A 22,868-nucleotide genomic window follows, 5' to 3' on the forward strand; every position below is an offset into this window, starting at 1 on the left:
AAGCCTGGGGGTTGGGGTCCCCTTGTCATATGGCTTATACTTCCTCAGTAGTGTGGAAGATTAATACTTTGCACACCATCAATATATGCTGGTCTTTATCCTGCTAGCTCACAGTGCACCATCTGTACCCCTAACTTGGCAGAGTAACAAGTGGATTATTCAGCCTTAGAACATGAGAACCCTGACTCCCCAAGGAAATCATGGAAACAGATCTGCAACCTTTTCGTTTAGTAACTTATGCATACCCATAGAAATACACAAGAAATACAAAACATGGCATTTCAATATTTATTGAAGCATTGTGATACTTGAATAAAATATGTTAGCTGCAATAATCAACAGAAGGAAACAAAATACAGTGATCACCATTACAAAAATGGGGAAGAAGATAAACAGGTCAACCATTTTGTAATTACAGTGAATATATGTGTCTTTGGGTGTACTGTAATATTAAGTACTTTTACCAAGTGCTCCCTAACCTTTTGTGCCTAAGGTGGGTGAATCTGCCAAATCCCTGTAGGTGATCTAACTTCCCTATTACCTGTGACTAGATGCCTTCAGTGAGCTCATCTTGGTGGAGAGCTAGGCATCATCCCTTGCAGAGGTAAACAGAGATAAGCTGGGCAAGAATTCTGGCATGGGGCAACCTCACATTACCAGTGAAATGATCCTCTAACTAAACAAAGGAGTTTATATATAATTAACATTATACATGTTGTGTTCTTCTCAGAAGCCAAGGGCTAATGTTCACTCCTGAGGCCAGAAAGATAATCGAGAGCCTGTTCCAAGTGAGGCGTGAGCTAAACGCCGATCCGAACGGGTGTCTGCTCCGGGCTCACAGGTTGGTGATTCCGATAACCCTAGTGGACAGAGTGGTCGGGTTAGCACATGCTGGACACCAGGGAATTGTAAAGACCAAAGGCAGACTCAGAACTAAGGTCTGGTTTCCTCTTATGGATGACAAAGTGGAAGAGGTGGTGATATCCTGTCCGTGGTATCAAACGACCAGTGAACCAAATCCTCCAGCACCTATTATGACAGAACGACAACCCAAAGGCCCATGGATGAGCACAAGCATGGATTTTGGGAGTCTCCTGAGGTAGAGGTGTTGTCATCCCTGAGGGCAGGAGAAGTCATACCAATGCTGGAAAAGGTGATGGCCACCCATGGGCTCGTCAAATAGATTAAAACTGACAATGGTCCACCATTTCAGGGGCAGGAATTTGCATCGTACCTGACGTCTCTAGGAATAGTGAACAAAAAGATAACCCCAAAGTTGTCACAAGCCAACGGAGAAGCAGAGCACTTCATAAGAACTTTAAACAAGTTTATTTGCATAGCAGTGGCCGATGGTGACTCTGTGGAACAGTCGATATATTCTTTCCTTAGGGATTACAGGCATTCTCCCCATACCACAACTGGTCGCACTCCAGGACACCTGTCAATGTGACGAGTGGTAAGTGATTCCATTCCCTATCACCCCAGATGGGCTCCAGAGGAAGTGAATGAGAATGCTGTGGATTGCAGAAGTGACCAGGCCAATGATCAAGTCATCCGACGGCGCAGAGCAGAAATATCTCATCTCAAAGTAGGACATCTAGTTCTTGTCCAAGACCGACACCCAGGTAGCAAGTTCCGCCTTCCATTTGAAAGAGATCCCTGGTGCAATGTTCAAGTTTGTGGCACGCAAGTCATGGTCAGGAGAGGCCTGGAACTACTCACCAGAAATGAGTAAGCATTCAAAAAGTATTATGGGTGTCCTGGCACTGAGAAGGATCCTCTGGAAGAAGGTTCCCGTGGCCGAGCTTGGGAAGAATGGTCAGAAGCTGACCCTGAGTTGCCGGGAGCTGAGGGTGTGGATTTGTCTACACGACCCCAGGAGGTCAGTCGGGAGTCATCTGAGTCTCCCATAATCACTGAAGAGAATAGTGAGTGCAGGGAAAGTCACACTCAATATAAACTGAGAAAAAACCCTGAGCCGTTTCTGGTTACTTAATTATTACAGAGTCTAGGAGTGATTATGACTAAACTGTGCACACAGACCAGAAGCGGAGACACATAAACCACGTGCAGGTCTATTTGGACTACTTGCTGCTAGGGATCAAGCAATAACACATGTGTTATACTTACTAACCTCAAGTAATAGAGAAAAAAAGAAACTAGGAGCCATTGGAACCAAAAACCCTGGTAGACACTGACACATGATAAAATATTGTAATCAAAGAAAGGGGAGTAAGGTAGGTGTCTGATGGCAATCCATGTCCACTGCAGAGTCTGTGTCAGGGAAACAGTCAAAAGGGGACCTTCATACACGTTTGCTGTTAAGTGCAGGTGCCTGTTATTCAGACCTGGTTTGCCCTATTACAATAAGGACTGTGCTGCGGAAAGAGCCAGGCTGGTTATGTGTTGATACATTTGCTGAGGGGGGGGCGGGAGAAGTGGTGGTAACTAGAAGAGTCTTTGCAGTGAATGGTAATGAGGTCTGTGGATGTCCATGTGTTTACATTCATGTTCTTGAAAAGACTCAATTACCAGACGGCAAGATATATTAGCCCATGGGCTACAGCTTCTGGCCAGAATATATATAACATCATTCTGGACCTCTCAGCAGTGTTAACACAGTATCTCACCTCCAACACCTACATGACATCAGAATCCAAGGACATGCACTCCGGGCACCAAACTCCTCGGATGCCTGCAACCTCATCTGCGGAGTTCTACAAGGATCCTCCCTAAGTCCGGCCCTCTTCAACGCATATATTATCCCTCTAGCCATCATCATTTGCTCTCACAACATTAATATCCTCTCCTTTGCTGATGACACAACTCATTCTCTTGCACACGGACAAGACACTGAATACCCAGATCAAGTTCAATGCCTGTATGACTAACACAGCCCACTGGAAGAAGACTAACTGTCTAAAGCTGAACACTGAGCAAGGATTGACAAACACACCCAATACCCATGCCAAGAACCACCGGATCATCCTCAACAGCAAACTGCATATGACTGCACAAGTGAACACACTGTCACCGCCTCGTGCTTTCATACTGTAAAGATGTTAAGGAAGATTTTAATACAGCTCCTAATCATCTCCCAGAAAACAGTTACACAGGCCCTCATCACAAGCAAGCTCAACTATGGGAACACATTCTATGCCGGAAACAACAAAAAACTCACAAAAGGCTGAAAGAACTTGATGGCCAGAATCACTCTCAGCCTCCATGCCGGACTTACATCACACCACACCTGAAGGAACTCCATTGGCTTCCCACACACACATGGGCACAATTTCTCTCAAGTCCTCAGCCTCACTTTCAAGACATTACATAACACTGGCCGGCATACCTCAATAACCGTATGTTAAGTTATATTGATTTTTATCGTGCACTATTCACCCAAGAGGGTATGAGGCGCTTGGGCAGATGTGCGGGTTTGTGGTCCCCAATGTGCCTATGTGAAGTGCCAGGTCTTCAGCCTTTTGTGTAACTCAAAGATGGAGGAGGCTTTGATGTGGTGAGGGAGGTCACTCCATGTCCTGGATGTGATATAGGAGAATGAGCAACCTCCAGTTTTGCTTTTGCAGATGCAAGGAATGTGTACGAGTGAATGTGAGGGAGAATGTGTCTGGTGGGTTGGTGAAAGTGTATGCGGCTGTTCAGGTATTCTGGTCCTGTGTTGTGTAGGGCTTTGTATGTGTGCGTGAGAAGTTTGAATTGACTGCGCTTGTGAATATGGAGGCAGTGAAGCTTTCTGAGGTGCGGTGTGATGTGTGTGCAGCGTGGGGTGATGACTATGAGTCTTGCAGTGGTGTTCTGGATGATCTGAAGTCTGTGTAGGAGTTGTTTGGAGATTCCAGTATAGAGGATGTTGCCGTAGTCCAGCCTGCTGGTGATGAGAGCTTGTGTGGCAGTCCATATGGTGTACTGATGCAACCATTTAAAGATTTTTCATAGCATGCGTAGGTGAACACTGCATGCAGGAGGTGAGCATTGCATTGACTTGAGCTGTCATGTTGAGCTTGTCATCTAGGATGATCCCTAGATGTCTTGAGGGGTCTGGTGGTGTGGGTGTTGGTACTAGCTCCGACGACTACCTGGTGTAGTCTCATGGGGAGGTCTTGCTGCCAAAGACCATTACTTCCGTCTTGTTAGAGTTGAGCTGCAGGCAGTTGGTTCATACTTAGTCGGCTATCATGGTCATTCAGTTGGTGAAGTTGGTTCTGGCTTGGTTGTATCTGCTTTCTGAATCCTTCCAGACACCTTCGTTCAATAGGACTTCTACTTGCACATGTCCACGCATACGAAAACCCAGATCCGGCGGTTCAGCCTTCCCCTACATCACTCCCAAAGTGTAGAAAAAGCTGCAGCTACACTAGCCAAATGAAGCGGAAGACCTGGCTTTTAGAGTAGTCCCACTAGGCCCCAGGCTTGGCTAGACTCACACCTGCTCAGCACCAGGATACCCTCCCGGGTGATAATGCACTGTTCAAATCTGCATAAAATAAGAGAACATAACACTAGTAGGTCTCATTGCAAAATCCCCAGTCGCAGGGTTTTTTCAGAACTACTTGACCAATGAGTGTAAATAACAGTTTGCTATTTGCTATCCCTGCAATAGGCTACAAAAAGAGGGATGGTGACCTGCAAGGAACAGTGCACCACTATCCCTGTATTTGTGTTCCGAAACAGGAAGCTTTATTTGATTTATGTATTTTATTTATTTATGGTGTTTTATAAAGCAGAAACATGACCCACAGGTATAAGAGCGCTGTACCTATAATAGATCAACATAAACAAACATCTGATAACTAAAAAGAAAATCTAATAAAAACAAATATCAACTTTTAAGAACTTCAGTAAGATATCGGTTCTCTAGGGTATAATTCCATGAATCTGATTTGATTCGGTTCCTTTTCAGGAACCTTGGGGACAATGTTTGTGTGGGTTTCATTGGGAATGGATGTGCTTTAGCGATGTATTGGTATTCAGTCAGCTTTCTTTATAAAGTCACTGTGTTCCTTAAAACAAATGGTGCTGCTTTTAAGAACAGTTTCAAATTTAGAAAAACATTAGAGGAGTAAGCAGGACCTACTTCTCCCGGTGCTGCGGACACAATTCCCAATTCCCTTTGGGGAAAGTTTACCCTTTTAGTAACCCAACCCAACCTGCTAATGGTTTGCGGCTGCAGTTGTGGTCACAAACCATAAACGCCTTTCATTAGAACTGAAATAGGAGTGGGATCCCCTGCCTCTGAAGGTCTCTTTGCTGGTACTGTGTTGGATGTGATGGATCATACAAATATTCACTTTCCGTCTCTCTTCAGTTCACAGTAGGTGTCTGACTGCCGCCGCTGAAGTTCCTGAAAGAAGCAAGAGAGAATCAATGTCAATCTAATTATTCATCAGGGCAAGCTCCTGTTTAAATATTTTTTGATCCTGCTTTAGAAGGGCATATTGTTTGGTAAAAGAAAGATAATGTTATTCGCGCAGTGTACGAAGAGAATTCTGACCTATTTCGTTTTTCTGTATGACCCTGTGTTTTTACTCTTGTGCACTGATCATCTTACAATTTCAATGCAGGTTTTTCCACCTTGCATTCCTTGTTCTTCAGCAGGTCCACCTGATCCTTTGCAACCACCAATGAGAAATGTCAGGAACTGTGTGGACTAACCATGAGGGGTGCAACCTAAAAGTTCAGAAGCTACATATATTAGTGACCATTCTTTATGTGTAGATTCATCTCTGCCTCTTCAATTGAATTATGTTCCATAATAGGAGACAATAGGCGGGTAAAGGAATATTACAGTATTTATTATTATGAAGTTTCTCAGCCTGTGTGCAATATGTTGTTTTCCCAAAAATATTTAAAATGTATATTCCTCTCCATGACTTGCCAATGTGAGAAAATATGTACCAACAGCTGACATCTTACCACAGCATTCAAAGTGAGCCTGTGCACTTGTGATTGCTCCACATAATGTGCTGTATTATATGGGGGTCACACACATTATTTATGTGGCTATTTAGGTGAACACAGAGTCCTTATTCACTGAGTTTGTATGAGAGGGATGTAGTTCACTCATGTAGGAAGCTGGCTCACTATATAGTGTACTAAAACAAAGTACACTGTGCAAAGAGTCCACGGAGACCCAGATTGGTGAATAGAGGCCACACTAAATTTGTGGTAGCGTGGCTGAGCAGTTAGGCTTCTCAGGGGTAATGCTTAGTATTTGTTGTACTTACAGAGGCAATGCATGAGACACACAAAGAATAAATCTAGGACCAATTTTAAAAAATAACACTGATTTTTATATAATTTTTAAGACCAAGAACTTTGTTCACAGGTAAGTACTTTTTTAGTTACGATTTTCCAACGTTTGGAAAATTAATCACAGTTGTATGCAAATAAGCACAATGAACGTCTATGGAGAAAAAACACATAAATGTATATAAAGTCGTACAGTCAGTTCTAGGTGTTCGCCTTAGAGATTTGGGGTAGCAGCTGGTTAAAGTCCAAGGTTCTGCCTGCGGATTGTCAGGAGCGTCCTGGATACGTCCATGAGCAGGGTGCTGATGTCGTTAGTGCTGGAGCGCTACGAAGAAGGAGGGCTACCTAAAAACGGGCTGCAGAGGGGGACTTACAGGTAAGTAAGGGAACCCCAAACGAGGGATAGGGTCACAAGGGCCTCAGGACCACGACAGCACAGCTGGTTCGTCAATAGGTCAGTCGGGCTCTCTGAGTCAAAATTGACTTTTTGGTCACAGGTAAGCAGCTTGCAGGGACAATTCCTGGACAAAGTGTTTCTCAGGGGTCTTGATGTCCTTCTATGGGTGCTTGCTTCCTGGTCAGTTGGGGTCCAAATTTTACTCTTTGTCTCAGTGTCGGTTGCAGGTGGTCTGGTACCCTAGGGATCGGTACTGCACGGGTACGGTAGGTCCTGGTGTCTTCACACTCAGTGGGGGAGACAGGGTTGACCTCCCACAGCACAAGTACCTCTTCCAGGGTGGCTGTAGCGTCATTCTGGCAAGGAGGCTGCAAGTCGATAGGCTGGACACTGTGGGTTCAGTGCCAGTGGTCTGCAGGGCAGTAGCTTCTCTACTCAAAGGGAGTTCTTGGGTGATTTTTGAAGAACTGGATGTTTTCGGAGGTTTTTAGAGTCCTCACCACAGCAAGACGAGACAGCACAGCATGATGGTTGAGTCTTGGCAGCGGCAGGCAACATTTTGTGACCCAAGTCCACAGCAGGCCCTCAGTTCTCGGGTTCAGCAGCTCTTCATTGTGCAGTTTCTTCTTAGGTGTGTTGAATCTAAAGATCAGGGTCCAGCGGTGCCACATAAATACTGAATATATGGTTGTTATCGGGGATATAATTTGTAGCTTCCAAGCTACCTACCTTCAGCATGCCCACACCATCTATGTGACCACTTCCTTTGGGGAGTGGGCACAACCCTGACCCTAATTGGCTGATTCCCTCTGAACCAAGATGGAGGAAACTGAAAATTGTGGTTCACATCACTTGCCCCACCTCTGGGGTGGTGTTGGCTGAATGTGGGTCCACCTCCTAATCCTACTAGTTTTCCCGCCTGTCCTCCCATAAAATGTGGAACAGGACAGGGGGTTTGGCATTTTCCACTATCGGGAGATGCCTGGATTGTATTTCAAAGGTCGCATCACATGTGAAGCTTCCCGCCTTGAAATGCCATTCTGGTGTGGATGAGGTGTGAAGCCCCACCGCCCAGAGCAGGCATTGTTCCTGGCCTCTGAGAGCGAAGGCTCTCATCCCATGAGGTCACAAACATGTCTGGTGGTGACATGCTGTCATAGACTAGTCAGAGACCACAACTGTTGTGTGTAGATTTAGATTCCGTATATAGGTTCCCGATTTACGCCCTTATATAGGTACAATTCATATTGCCCTTATTTAGGCATAGAAAATCCAGCCTTTTTTCAGGCATTGTCCATGCTAACCAAATGCAGGCATGGTCTCCTACATCAATCAATCCACGTCACAACGAGTTCTTGGAAAAACAGATTCTTAAGCCTTTAGGAATTTCCCTTGCTTGGATATTGATTCTCCAAGAACTCATTTATTAGGCATGAACATCTATTCCTTAAGGGTTCATTCATGACGTTCCGATGCCCGACTTTTACGTCAATACAGGCATTCCTAAACACCTTCAAGGTAAAAATATACCTGCACTTGCCCTGGCAAACCACGGTTCCGGTACGGTACAGTTCGACTGCCTACTTGCAGTTCGCCACGGCGAGTTCAGGAGGAGATTGAGTTCCCGCCTGATGCACTGACCAGACGTTGTCATCCTCCTCGTAGAGAATCCAGCTCCAGTGTTTCTGACTCTCCTTGCGGGGTGTTAGATATCGAGTCCCGGAAAGAGATTCCACCCTCACACATTCTAAGGTATGGAGCAGACTAGAACTTAAAGAAACTTTTGGCAGCTCTTGGCAAAACTAAAACTATAGCTAGCTATACTTTAGAAAACAGAACCTACTTCTTACCTCGTACTACACTCAGGTTAAGTACACTGGGGTAGAACTATTTAGAAGCATCAGATGAGTATTCACATTTTAGCCTGTGTTATTTATGTATGTATTTTATGAATATATCTCATAGCTACAAACCATGCTATTGCAGTATTTTGTTATCTTACTGCTAACCCTGTACGTATTGTACTTCGCATCCTGTCTTAAGACTGTAGCAGTTCATATCACTTGCATGAAAAATAAGACTGTTCAATAAACCCTTTTTTATTGAAACGCCCGTCTCTCTATTTCTGTGCATCTCTGTAGAAACAAAGCATGCACGATTGACTGAGTGAAACTGTTATCTATTGTTTCCATGGTTCTGAGATTGTTCCGACTCTAAGGGAAACAAAGTTGTCATGTTTATGCGGATGTCAGAAACAAATGCCTTCTGGCACACACAAGTAATTAAGCTTAATGTACTCGATAGAGACATACTGACCTCAGTCCTATGTCAAAACTATAGTGTATATTATTCCAATGCGCAGAGCCTATCAGGGATATAGGTACTACACTACACAACAGTGCTTGGTAGGATTTCAGGGGCCTACTATGTGCATTTATGCATTTATAAATTAATCAAACACTGGAATCAGTGTGGATTTACTAAGAGGAGATGGTTGGTACCAAACTCCCCTGTATACAGTGAAGCCATCATGGTGCTGGAGAACTCTTGGAGATGAGTGCCCAGCCCATGAACTCTCTAAGGCGCCCCTGTACACTAGCAATATCCAAGAATAGACTTAGATATTAGAGGATCAGATCTGCTCAGGCAGATAGCGCTGCACATGGGATATAGTGCACCCTGCGTTAGGGCTGGAAGGCCTGCATTAGGGGTGACTTACCTATATCTCATGCAATGATTGTGGGCATTACACACAGATATGTGTGCCATGTCGGCTCTTAACTATTCTTTGCACCAAGACACTCAACCTGAAATGGCAGCTTGCATGATCTTGGTGAGGGGTCCCTAGGGTGGCACAACTTGTGCTGTAGCCCTTGGGCCCCCTCTTCAGTCCCAATGCCCTAAGTACCAGGGATACCAGTGACTAGAGACTTACAGGGGTGGCTGAAGTTGTACCATTACCAATCATGGTCAAGTTTTAGCTAGGAGATCTAGCAGTGGGCACCTGGTTAACAGGGACCCAGTGCACTTTCATTTATAATCACATCATGTTCAAGGCAAAGAGTGGGGGCTAACCATGTCAAAAGAGGCACTTTCTCACATCTCACCTAATTGCAATGTAGTGCATAAATGAAAAGGTTGAGGAATGAGCAAATAGACGAATAAGGCAAGTGTGATGAGGTGTCAGTCACCCATTGTGCAGTGGGATAGCCTTCTTTAATGAAACAGGTACTCAATCTCTCATGCAATACCTGATCTGTTTTTCTATCTAAGAAGTCAATAATTTACCCATTTATCCATCAATGTTCCACAACCTCTTTCGAAATCCCATATGGTTACTTACCAACTTTCCCTGCTTTCTTTCTATCCACCAGCACTGTTTATTGATTAGTCCCTCACAAATTCTAACCTCTCCCTCCAATCTCTATTGTTCACATCTCTTATTTCTCTACAGGCTACAAGAACCACAGTTTGCTCTTTTCATCGGATCGACACATGGTGAAGCCTCAGGCACAGGCTGTGAGTAGAAAGGTAGCCAGTCCATGACTGCCCTCACCTGCCTCCCTGATGCACTGTGGAGGGAGGGGCAAAAGGTACCTCCAGCATTCCCATACTTTGATGTACAATTCCCCCACTTCCTCCTGACCCACAGGACTCCATGGCCACCATTTCCCACATTGTTAGTAAATGTCAGGGTAAAATAGCCATTTTGTTCCAGGAAAGGAGAACACCATGCTTAAAAGAACCTGGTATTCCCAGGTCCACATATTATTCACCATTCCTTGTGGACTAACTCACAATGCTCCTTATTTGAAGCAGAAAAACGTACCTGCACCTAAGAGTCATTCTACCTCCTCCAGTATCTTTACAAAAAATAGCAGACAACTTGTAATGAGGTCTTAAGTCACAGATTACAGTCCAGGACAACTCCTACTGAGATAAAGGTGGTGCTTTCAATTACTTATAGATGGAAGAAAGCTTATTGTAGCAATACCCCAGCCTGAGGAGGTACAATGAGATAATGAGTGATGGATTAATGCCCAGGGCAATTAAAAAATGACTGTTTTTTATGCACTCGGACTGTGTGAGAGTGTAAGAGTCCCTATCCCTTAGGTGCTTGGGACCTTAGAAGTGTACTTGTGTAATTTTTTGAACACTAAAAAATGTTGGAAACTTTTGCTCCAGTGCTTCACAGGGAAATTGATGCAAAACATATCTGACTAGTTGTTCCAGAATGTTGTATTGAATTTTTGACTTGTCCCGTGCAGAGAGAAGTTTTTGGATTGGGAATTTTGGAAACATTTTGATTTCCAGACTTTCCCTTAGACCAATTCACTTGATGTATTTGATGCAGGCTCCATCATGATCAGTCTAAAATCATGCTTAGGTGCCAGTCTACAATGGCCATTGACTACCATTGCCACTTTGCACCTTTTGGTGACATTTGTACTTAAATCTTAAAAAATTCACATCTCCAATTCCCCTTATTTATTTTCTGTCATTTTAATATCATTAAGCATATGGAATATTCATCTATTTTTATAAATTGGAGTGGGATTTTACTATGTTGTGTCTTTGATTGTTTTAATTGTTTGTACTTCTAAATGCTTTAAACATGTTTTCTAAGCTAAGCCTGCTTGCTCTGTGCCACAGCCACCACTCCAAATAATATTTCACTTTCTCATAGTTTCACTTTATAATTATAAGCATGTTTGTGCGTTGACTCCTTCCCATCATTTTGTTTCACTCTATCAGCCGTAATCAGCCCTAATTTGGCAAGTTTATAATTTTCTGCTGCATCTCGTCCCTCTGTAGGCATCTCAAAAGTCTTTTTTTGTATATTGTATAATTGCACTATCATTTTTGAATGTTGATTTTTTTGCTATTCTATCTAGGGATTACTGCTCAGGCTTCTGAATTACCATTACACAAATTTCAATTTAAAATTAAGTTTTGAACGTAATTTTAAGTTATTATTGTATTTCCTGAATTTATGTAGTACTCATGTCGTTTTGCTACTGAGAAACTAAAAGCATTTGTTTACCAATGTATAATGTTAATTTGTTATTGAACATTGTTGTTATATGTTTGATAATGTAGCACTGTTACAGGAAAGATGAATGATGCAGGACATAGAACATGAACTGCAAATAGGAATCAATGTATGTTCAAGAAAGGAATCAATATAAATGAAACTATTTTTTTGTAATCCATGATTACACGTTCTTTCTTCATTGTTAAGCCACGATTATCACAATGTGTGTATTTCAAATGCAAAAACAGTCAAACTCACCTGATATGTAGAATCCACTGTGGTGCCATTCAATGCCTCATTCATGGTTCCACTGCCTTTAATAAAAACAAAAGTGTAGTTATTCCTCCATTCATCAAATGTTGATTATCCAACAAAAAGCATATGGTCTCATCCAATGTCTGGTAGAGGCGCCGCCAAACCACTTGTCAGGTGGACGTCCCGCCTCCATCAGCCTGGTGATGTCCCACCTGCAAACTTTAGAGTTCCCTGCTGTGTCACTCTTTAACTTATACCAAAGGTGCTGCAGCCTACATATACAAAATAAAAAATAGACTGCTGCCCAGATGCCCTGCAATGTTGAAAAAACTGAAATAATTGTCACTGGGAGGCAAGGGATTAGCCAGAAAAGCTCTTATGACATAAAGCAAACAAAGCAACCATCGCCAGACAACCATCCCCAGAAAAGCTCTTCTGTCTCTTTCATCTATCCATTTATCCTTTCATCTACCTGCTGATCTCTACCATTTTACCTTCATATTCTGTCATCCATTCATTCTTTCATCCATCATTCAGTCTTTCACCATTCTGTCTGTCCACCCATCCAAATCCAAACCTATCCATTGATCCATCTCCAAAACTAATCATTAAACCTATCCATCCATCCCCCCTTTCACCTATCTCTCCAGCCACCTTTTCACTCATCCAGCCATGCTTTCAGTCATTAATTTATCCACCCATCCGTTCACTCATCTATTTATAAACCCTTTCACTCCATCCATCCATCCAACTTTTCACCCCATCCATCTATCTATCCTCCCTTTCACTCATCATCCACCCTTTCACCTATCTATCTCTCCAGCCATCTTTTCACTCATCCAGCCATGCTTTCAGTCATTCATTTATCCACCCATCCGTTCACTCATCTATTTATAAACCCTTTCACTCCATCCATCCATCCAACTTTTCACCCCATCCATCTATCTATCCTCCCTTTCACTCATCATCCACCCTTTCACCTATCTATCTCTCCAGCCATCTTTTCACTCATCCAGCCATGCTTTCAGTCATTCATTTATCCACCCATCCTTTCACTCATCTATTTATAAACCCTTTCACTCCATCCATCCATCCAACTTTCCGCTCCATCCATCTATCTATCCTCCCTTTCACTCATCATCCACCCTTTCACCACACCATCCATCCTTTCACCAATCTATCCACCCATGCACCCTTTCACATTATTTATGACCCTTTGTCTGCCAAGTTGCAGACAGAAGAGGCCCATCAAGAACTCCGTTCCCACTGTAGCTGCTAATGCAGGGGGTGGGGTTCACAACACCCTGCTGGGAGGTGCCTGGGACTGCCAGGCATTGCTTGGAGGTCAAGTGCAGGGAAATCAGATGGTGAATCTAGGGTGTATGGATTGCTGACAAGGTATTTATAACAGTGAAATAGGGTAGAACAAGCATTGTATTATACATGGGCAAGGAATAATCGAATACCTATCAACACTGCCTGGTACAGTGTTTGTAATGAAAGGTAGGGAAAGCTAAATACATAGACTTCGATATATTCAAGACAACAGTCATAGCGCATGCGCGAACTCCCAGCCCTGGCTCACTATACTATAAGGGATCAGCCAAACCTAGCTGCTGAGTGTGGACATGGGAAACACTGCTTGGTGTCTGGCAGGAGCATGCACCTTGATTGGGACAGTAGGTGCGGCCCCCAACCCTGTACATCAGAGCACCTTGTGATTATCCGCTGGGCACAAGTCAGGGTGTTCACAGGACGGATGCCGTCCACCGTGCCCAGTAGTAACTTGAGCCCCACTGAAATATGCTGAACTTTCCCCACTGAAAGTTTCAGACAACTGGACACATTCAGCAGTGCCTGCCGTTGCTGCTTTCATTCCGAGCAGCAATGTGCAGGCGAGGGGGCCTTGTTAATTTAGATTCCAGCTGGGCCCAAAACAAAGACTGAAGTTAAGGGGCCATCATTGAGGATGCTGCCTGGGAGCTATCTATAGCCACACCTTTAGATGCAAATGCAATGAAGGGGAAACAAAGGCACACAGATTCCTATTACTCGACAGGTACTTAAGGAAGGCATGGTTTAGCTTTGTTCAGCCCCTGTATATAAGAGATATGCATGCACTGTAAGAATGTCAGATGTGTTGGTCTGTCCCAGTTAGGGCCGGACTGGGAATCAAAACTGGCCCTGGCAAAGTGCTCAGCCGGCCCCCCACACCCCCCCCGGGGGGTTGGGGGTGCCCCCGAGCTCTTTGCCAGGGCCGGTTTACGGCCGATTTTGTTACAGGGCCGATTTTGCAGCTATGCTGCAAAAACGGTCCTGTAACAAAAAAGGAACCCCAGGGGCCCAAAACCGGCCCCCACCCGTACAGCGCCTCAGGGGATTGCCTGGTGCCCGATACGGCCAGTCCGGCCCTGGTCCCAGTATTTATGTAGATATTATGTTATGTTATGTTACTGGAGTTCATAACGCGCACAGATACTCCAGGGAGTGTCTCGGCGCGAACCTTGAGGTACCAAGAAGAAGCAAAAAGAAAATCAAGATGGGAATGTTTTGAGCTGTTTTTTAAATTGACCCAGATCCTGAATGCTACGCAAAGAGTAAGGAAGGGCGTTCCAAGCTGTGGCAGCCCGAAGGCAAGAGACCTACTCCCCATTCTTTGGAGGTGAACCCGAGGTATCCGGGCAAGTAGCTGGGATGCTGACCTCAAAGGTCTTCCAGGAGTGTAAAACATGAAGCGCGTCCTTACATAGGCAGGCCCGCGTACAAGGTACCAATTTAAATACCACTATTTTGTTATATTGATTTTATAGCACTACTCATCCCAATGCAGTGAGTCAGAGAGCTTTGCATCACAAGTACACATTATACATTGGCAATAAATCATGTGTGTGTAAATAAATGTACAGAATATGTTACATATGTCAGGGAGGGTTACAAGGTGTAGGACTCATATGTCCTTCAAAACTCACTGTGCTGCATTTAAAAGGATTATATTTTATGAACTCCAAGTAACAAAAAGATCTCTGTGTTAAAAACAGTAACCCACTTATCTGTCTACATAAAATACAAATCTCTCATCTGCATGTTCGATGGTGTGTTTAGCAGGAGACACATTAACGCTCTTTGCAAATCTAGGACTAGACAAAAGAGATCTCTCCAGCAAATGCTTTAACCTCCAGAGTTATTTTACGATTGTTATTATTCCCAGATATTTGTTGGGCGCACAAAGATCATGGACATTATTTGGAGGTTGCCAGGAGTCACAGTGGTGACCCCTGCCTTGCCCCTTGTGACCCCTGGCACTGGCTTTGTGACCCTGGCCTCAGAGGTGGCAAAATCAGTACCAGGAGCACAGGGGCAACTCGTCCTTACAGACGGATGTTGATTGGGGCTCCACTTTCCTTGTTTTCGGTCAGTGTTATATTACACTGATAGTGAATAATATAATCAATATATTATTCACTATTAGTGTAATAAAGAATGGAGTACAATTAGCTGCAATATGTCCCTTACTGGCAGCTGAGGTAAGCAAAAAATACTTTTACATATATGGTGTATGCGTGCTTGCGTGTAAGAGTCTGTTCATGTGTATGTGTTAATGTATAAATGTGTGAATATGTGTAAGCATGTGTGTGAGTAAAATTTAACGTTGAATGGCATGCAATGTCACTTGTTAATCCTTGGCATTTTGGTGAATTGACGTTCATGAGAAAGATCTCTGCAGCGGTGCCTCTATCCCATAAGATATTTTAAAATGCAGAGTTTGCAACCAATTGAACAGATTTACTGCCACTTTTGTCCTTATAGCCAAGTTCTATGTGGCAAAGGTTTTAAAAATAAATTGTATAGGTTGAGGCCCAGATTTAGCATCTGTGTTGCATCTCTTTTCTGTCACAACCTCAACACAAAATCACATTTGTTAGATCTTGTAATGCGCTTACATGTACTCATGACAGAACCACTAAAAATACGTGTAAGGTTTTAAGGTCTAATGTCACTTCTTGAGCTGTCACTTCCAGTGAGATCATGTATTGTGATGCCACTTCCTGTAATGCCACGTGCAATGTCACGTGCTATGATGTTACGCCCCATGATGTCACTTCCATACTGCCTAACTTGGTTAGTCCCCCTACTTCCTTTTTAGGTCTCGCCTGAGCCAGCGGATGCGCTGTCTCAAGCGAGACATTTAGTAAGCGGGTTTTGAAAGTGCTACCCAGAGGTTTTTGCCGGTCACCAGCTTGCTGGTACGCGCACAAGTGCACGCGACGTGCAGAGCTGCCTTCTGGCTTTCGGCAGCTTTTTTTCCTTTCACTTTCGCGCCACGCAGCCGTGTCATTGTTTGTCTGCCTTTTGCTTTTAGTCTCACCTTTCTCTCTTGAATGTCCCGCCCATGTCTCCCGCTCTCTGTTGCTTTTCTTCCCACGTCTGATTCTGCCTTCCCCGTTCCCCCTTTCCTCTCATCTCATTTGTCTCTGCGCATCTCTCTCCTGTCTCTGTTTCCCCTTCAGACGTTTCTTCCGCCCCTTAGCTCTCTCTGCCCCTCTCTCCCGCTCATTCCATGTATCTCCTTTTTTTCTGATACCCAAGCGGCTGTTCTTTTTTCTATGTCCCCACCCTCTCCCTGGCTCTCTGCCCCCATTGTTCCGTCTCCTTCCATCCACTTTACTAGCCCTCTCCCCGAGTCACTCTCTACCTGTCCCCACCTCAACGCGTTCCCATCCCCTTCTCATCTCCCCTCCGTCTCACGCTTCTATCCTCCCATTTGCCTGCTCTGCACGTTCTATACACCACATCACTTTCTACCTCAGGGTATTATCTGCCACCCACCCCATAAGTACGCATGTGCACGTTCCATTCCCTTTCCCCTCACCCTATTTCCATCTGTCCAGAATCACAGTCTTTGGTTCCCGGCCTCACATCGTCTCATCATCTCCGTCTGCCCACCCTTCACTTTTCATCACCCCCTCGTCCGACCTGCTAGTTCGACCCCTCTCTTTCCACTTCTGAAGTCTGACCGGCTCTCTCCCCCATCCATCACCCTTCCAGCTTCCCCCCCTCCCCAACACTGTCAGCTCGCCAACCGCACGACTGTCAACCCCCACTTCAATCTTATCTCACCCTCACTTTATACCACCTTCCTCCTCATGTATAGCGCTTACTACCTCTAACAACGTCCTAGAGTGAGCCGCAGCCATCCCATGTTGCGTCTGCCATCTCCATCTACGTCGCCAGGTCATTAACTTTTTAAGTCCCGACCATATCCTGTTGGAAATAATTGTCATGATGCGCTGTAGTCCATTCGGTGCCATTAAAGAAATGATCACTACAGCTCCCAGAACCCACCGGGCTGTCAAATCAAATCCCAGGACTGGTGCAGTCTAGCAACCCCACCACTAGTTTTGTGTGCCATCTCGCCCCGAGGGACGATTCTCGTCTCCAGCTGTACTCTCCCCCCTCATGTTGTACCTCCTCTTGCCATCTTCCTCCTCCTCGCCCCCTCACTTCCTTGTCGCCCACATCCTCCTACTTCGCCTCCGCTCTCCTGGAATTTGCTTGCATGCCTGTGTATTTATCTTTCATCTGCTCCAGCCTAGTTTCTTCCTTGGTCTACTTTTCATTTTGTTTCCTTCATGGTCTCTGCCTCTAAACTCTGTGGCTATATTGGAACACACACATACGAATCACTCCCGTGATCGCTTTCACTTTCGCGGCCGAGAAAGTGGCCACTGCTTGTTGTTATTATCACAATATGTCAGACAAACATTGGCAAAACTGACGGCTTCGCTCACATTATGACTGCGTGACTTATTGGCTTTGCCAATCCTTTTTTTTATTTTATTTCCCTCATGGTCTCTGCCTCTAAACTCTGTGGCTATCTTGGAATGGTGTTTTCTCAATCCAACATAGCCAACATTTTTCTTCTAAACATGGCAACCATATTGGAACTTTAAAACAAGGATACACGTGCACAATACGATTGCAAGAGAACTATGTTTATTTTTATTTTTTATTGCAAGTATCGGCCGTTGGCTGCAGGTTTCCTTTTTATTAAATGTGTATTTCTTTAGTTCATATTGCAAATGGTTGTTGAGTTTGTGTGTGTTTTATTAAGAGTGGGTAAGTGGGTGAATGCAAGAATAAGTCAGTGAGTGTCTGAGTGCATGATGAGTGCGAGGATAAGCTATAGTGCTTGACCATCTCATTAGAGGTAGTAAGCGCTGTATTAAATACAGAGTGCAATTATAATGCGAGCCCCTAAAACCACCAGTGACTGAAGAGGCCTTTTCAGTTAAAAGTAGACCTATTGGAATTGCCAATGCTTGCTCAGGACATGAACATCTCTCCTCCACCATGCAGAACCCCTTCATCCTCCGCGCACTGATTCTTGCTTCATCTCTTACCTGCCTTTAATCTGATCTCTAGATTAAGGTTGTGTTGCAACCGTGGCAGTGCCTGCCTGCCTCCCCTCCCCCCTTTCCCTTGCCGGGTTCCCTCATTAGCCGGCAGCCCTGGTAATTAACCGCGGTTCCTGTTATCTCAGCATTACAATGCATCTCCCCTGGGAGCGACTGTCGCCACCCACATCCCTGGCAGAGGGTGATTAACTGCTGCTATAGATAATTTTATTTGTGTGTGACTGACCGGCGCCCCGAGAGGCTGACCCCCCTGAGACCAAGGCCCCATGCGGATACCACCGATGCAACACCGCGACAGAGAGCCCGGGCTTGGGACCAGGGCACGCATGGAACACACCTTCAGATGCTTCCGTGGCACATGGTGGTAATGCAGGTGCACATGCTGTCCTTCGCATTCATTGCAGTGTGTTTCGGTAGCCCTTAGGGCAGTGGTCTTCAAACTTTTTAATGCTGCTCCCTCCCCCCCCAGTTTTTTCACAATTATTCTGTTTAACTGGCAATGTGTAAATATGTCTTGATTTATTTAAACACAAGACATATTTAAACATTGCAGTTAAATTGTGTTAACATTTTCCCAGCTAGGGTATAAATGACAAAAAAGCATTTGCATAGCCAATAGGTCTCGCCTTTGGGACCTTATAAGTGTTTAAGCATGCAACAGTTAATGTTGGTGCACCAAGGATATTGTGCTGCATAACTTAATACTTATAAGGTCCCAAAAGCGAGACCTATTGGCTATGCCAATGCTTGTTAGGACTTGTGCCCTGATTAAGTGCCTATGTGCCTATGTACCAGTGACTCTCTTTAAACACTTCACATTCCCATGCAGAGGCCTGTCCATGTTGGATGTCATTGTTAAGCCTAACACTCTGCAAGGAAAGCACCCTGCAGCTGTGCACCTCATGGAGGAGCCCCTCTCACTCCCTCTCATCACTCTCTGCTCTGAGAGCTATGTCAGGCAGCTATGCCTATACAGTCAAGTACCCCCATAATCTAGCACAAAAAGCAGCCAAAAGCTTTAAACATAGACTTCCTAAATCACACCCAGGTTTCTGCTTTAAACATAGACTTCCTAAATCCCACCCAGGTATCTGACCCCTACTTCCCCATGAACAAAGGAGTCATAACAAGTGACCTAATCCTTTATATGAAGAGTAGGGAAGCCCTGTTCTCTGTGCTCTCGATCTTCACATCCAAGAAAACTCCTCATGGTCTAAGAGTTTCATTTGCTCCCTCTTTGGTTTGCAGAGCAGATGCAACAATCACCATTTACAACAATGGGATCATCTTCATACAATCATCCGACCGCAACCTTGAAATATTTAAGGACATCTTCCCTCTCATCAAGAAAGCAGAAGTAAGGTCTGAATCTTCTCCCACCCAAGGCTCTCCTAACTCTGTATGCAACTGTCACGCTTCACCATCACCTGAGCCTCTCGTCTTCAATCAACATACCTCTCCACAGCCTCACACCAAGCCCAGTTCAGCTACTTCAGTATCACCTGGCCTTGGAATTCTCACCCCAACCCGCCCTACTCTGCCGACCTTCGGCATCCCGCAACCTATGCATCACCCGAAGCCTGACCCACGAGTTATGCCTAGTGACCTATCTCCAGTTCCCCTACTCCCCCATCTTTTGAGCTCCTCACCTTCTCCTTCTATCTTTGACCGCACCTTCCCCTTCAACTCTACGTCACCTCTGCTGGCTCCCATAGGCCAAGGTTATTCTAACTCCTTAAAGCCAGGCTCTCCCCCTCACACTTGCCCCCTGCCCCTAGACCTGATAACCTGTACACACTCCTCACTGGACTACAGACTGAATGAGATCACTCATTCTCTACAACAACCTAAAGCTGACCTGCAAAAGCCTTATTGGCTTTTTCTTACAAGCATCTGATAATAGATGGCATATAGGTATCTGAATATGAAGTCTTATTTGTGACCGTTCTCCCAAACCCATCACATTGCCTACCACACACATCCCAACCAACAGGATTGCACCTTCTCTGAAGCTCACGCACCCAAGATGGAAAACTTTACCTTACCCTAATGTGCTCACCCGGCCATCTAGATGGTTAGATCCTCTATCGGACTAAGATTTCCACTCCCTCCTCCACTCATATTATCTGTTACACCCTGACAACGATTCATCACTCCCTGATAACATGGACAATAATCCTTTTATCCAATTCATCCCTCTGAATTCACATAGGGAACTAAGAACCAACCATAGAGGAGTAAATAAACATAAGCTTAACTGTATTACCCTCACACAGAACACCCTAGATAATTCGAAACCCCATCTCAAATGCATGCTCCTCAATTGCAGATCCATCATAAGACATGCGGCGGATATTGCTGACCTTATTTTCTCACATGATCTTGACCTCTTAATCCTGACTGAAACTTGCTTAAATGAATCATCTGCACCCACCCTTGACATACTGGTCTGTCCTAACCATGATATCACTAGATTAGACAGAGCTGGGAGACCAGGTAGAGGTATTGACAGCATGCACAGTAATGCCCTATCTGTAAAACAGTCACATTTCCCCATGCTATCCTCCTGCAAATACCTGTGAATTGATATTGCATGCAACAACAGGCCAGTTTGCAAACTGCACATGTTTTACCACCCGCCAGGGGACAACTTTTCTTTCATTGAACAGATTGTGGAAAGCATCACAACAAACACAGGACTACATGGCACCTAAATCATTCTCGGAGACTTCAATCTACGTTGGAATGATCTAAATGACTGCAGTGAACAGCCTCAAAACATTCCTTCAGGACCTAAATTCGGTCCAAATTTGCAACAGCCCCACACACAAGGGATTGACCTTCGATCTCATCATTGCCAAAACCAAATCCATTCAACTTTAATCGATCCTCCCATATGACTGGTCTGACCACCACTACATCACATTCCTCATCAATGAAGTAGTGAGAACAAACATAGCTCAACCATTGATGCCCAAAATCTGGAAAAGGAGCTTAAGAAATATCAACATAGACGAATTGACAACTCTCAGTGGCAACATCATGCCTTTTCCTGAAGACATGTCAGACATACAGGATCTTACAAACCACTACATCAGCTCCATGACTAATATTCTAAACACTATTGCACCACTGCAACAAACTGTTCACCAAAGACTCCAAACCAGGGTACAATGGTAGCCGCAATACTGATAGATATAACCTGAGAACAACGGTAGAGATCCTCTCCATCTCTTGAACACCTCAAGCATTTGAGAACAAGGAATTCATATTATAAAAGTATCAGAAGGTTTCAAAACCAATTAGACCAAGGTTGAAAGCGACCAAAAAAACTATTTGAATTTGTTAAACTACAATCAAATGGCCTACCATTCCCAAGATGGTTCCTGCTCGTTACCTAGCTGCAAAAACTTGCCTCCTTCTTCCTTGCGAAGATGAAAAACATGAAGATCTGCCTCCAGAGGACTTTGGAGCTTTATCCTCTCACTCCTATCTCCACCTTGTTCCCCACTGAGGCAGCATTACACACATCCCATCGGGGCTCACCCTAAAAAACAATGCCTCATGGACTTCCTTCAAAACCTTTAACAAAGGCTCCATATTCAAAATTCTTGAAGGACTAAAACCCGCAAACCACTTTGTTGACTCACTTCCCCCCAACCTCTTTAATGAGATAAAATTGTCGATGCTCCCACTCTGGACTAAGATTGTTAATGTCTCTCTACTTCAAGACACTATCCCCGACTGCCTAAAGGCAGGGCAAATGACCCTCATTCTAAAAAAAGCATCAGCGGACCATTCAGATATCAACTTCAGCCCAATCTCTAACATTCCAACTCTGGTGAACCTATATTTTCACATCCGATTTTGCAACCACATTGAACAATTCTGCCTTTTGACCATTTCCAATCCGGCTACCACCTGGGACACAGCACCGAATCAGTTCTGAATCACATAGCGGATGATGCATTAAAAATGTTGGACCAAAATTAATCTTGCCTCCTAATCCTCGTTCACCTGTCTTCGGAATTCAATACGGTTAAACACGACACCTTATTAGAACTTTTGAAACATAGAATAGGCTTACCAGGGTCCGTCCTAAACTGGTTCACCTCGTTTCTCCAAAACAGATCTAAAAAAATGGGGGTTCATCCCTCTCACTCACCCTCTTTAACTTGTTCATGGAGACTCTAACCAAAATTCTGAGTACATTCAACATTCACTATCATATGTAAGCAGATGACACCCAACTGTACCTGGAAGTCTCCTCTCCTGAAGACATTAGACATCTTTATATAACTCTGCATAAAAAAACAGACCTTGTTGGCAGGCAAGCACCTCAAATAAATCTCCCTCAAACCTGAATTCTTCCTAATCGTTCCACCCAAACATTCATCCATTATCGAGGATAGACTGAATCAACTTACAGCCCTTAACTGCCTGCCCCAAGTTATCAATTCAGGAAGATCATTGGGAATAACTCTTGACAAGACCC

General features: G+C 44.4%; 1 protein-coding gene across 6 annotated transcripts in view; it reads right to left on the reverse strand.

Annotated features, from left to right (window-relative positions):
* Positions 1 to 274: 274 nt before the first annotated feature.
* The window catches only part of LOC146809007 (sialic acid-binding Ig-like lectin 13), a 395,766-nt gene continuing 373,172 nt past the window's right edge, over positions 275 to 22,868 (reverse strand). For 2 of the 6 annotated variants that reach the window (XM_085615796.1, XM_085615795.1), the window contains 2 exons: positions 11,961 to 12,016; positions 4,727 to 5,362 (listed from right to left, as the gene is read on the reverse strand). In XM_085615796.1, the coding sequence (XP_085471922.1) occupies positions 5,306 to 5,362; positions 11,961 to 12,016 (113 nt within the window). In that variant the 3' untranslated portion in view covers positions 4,727 to 5,305. Of the gene's footprint in view, positions 5,363 to 11,960; positions 12,017 to 22,868 lie in introns of all 6 variants that reach the window. The other 4 variants (XM_085615794.1, XM_085615791.1, XM_085615792.1 and 1 more) reach the window with 4 other exon arrangements.

The sequence above is a fragment of the Triturus cristatus genome, chromosome 7 (genome assembly GCF_964204655.1).
Source record: "Triturus cristatus chromosome 7, aTriCri1.1, whole genome shotgun sequence".
In the NCBI taxonomy this organism is placed as follows: Eukaryota; Metazoa; Chordata; class Amphibia; order Caudata; family Salamandridae; genus Triturus; species Triturus cristatus.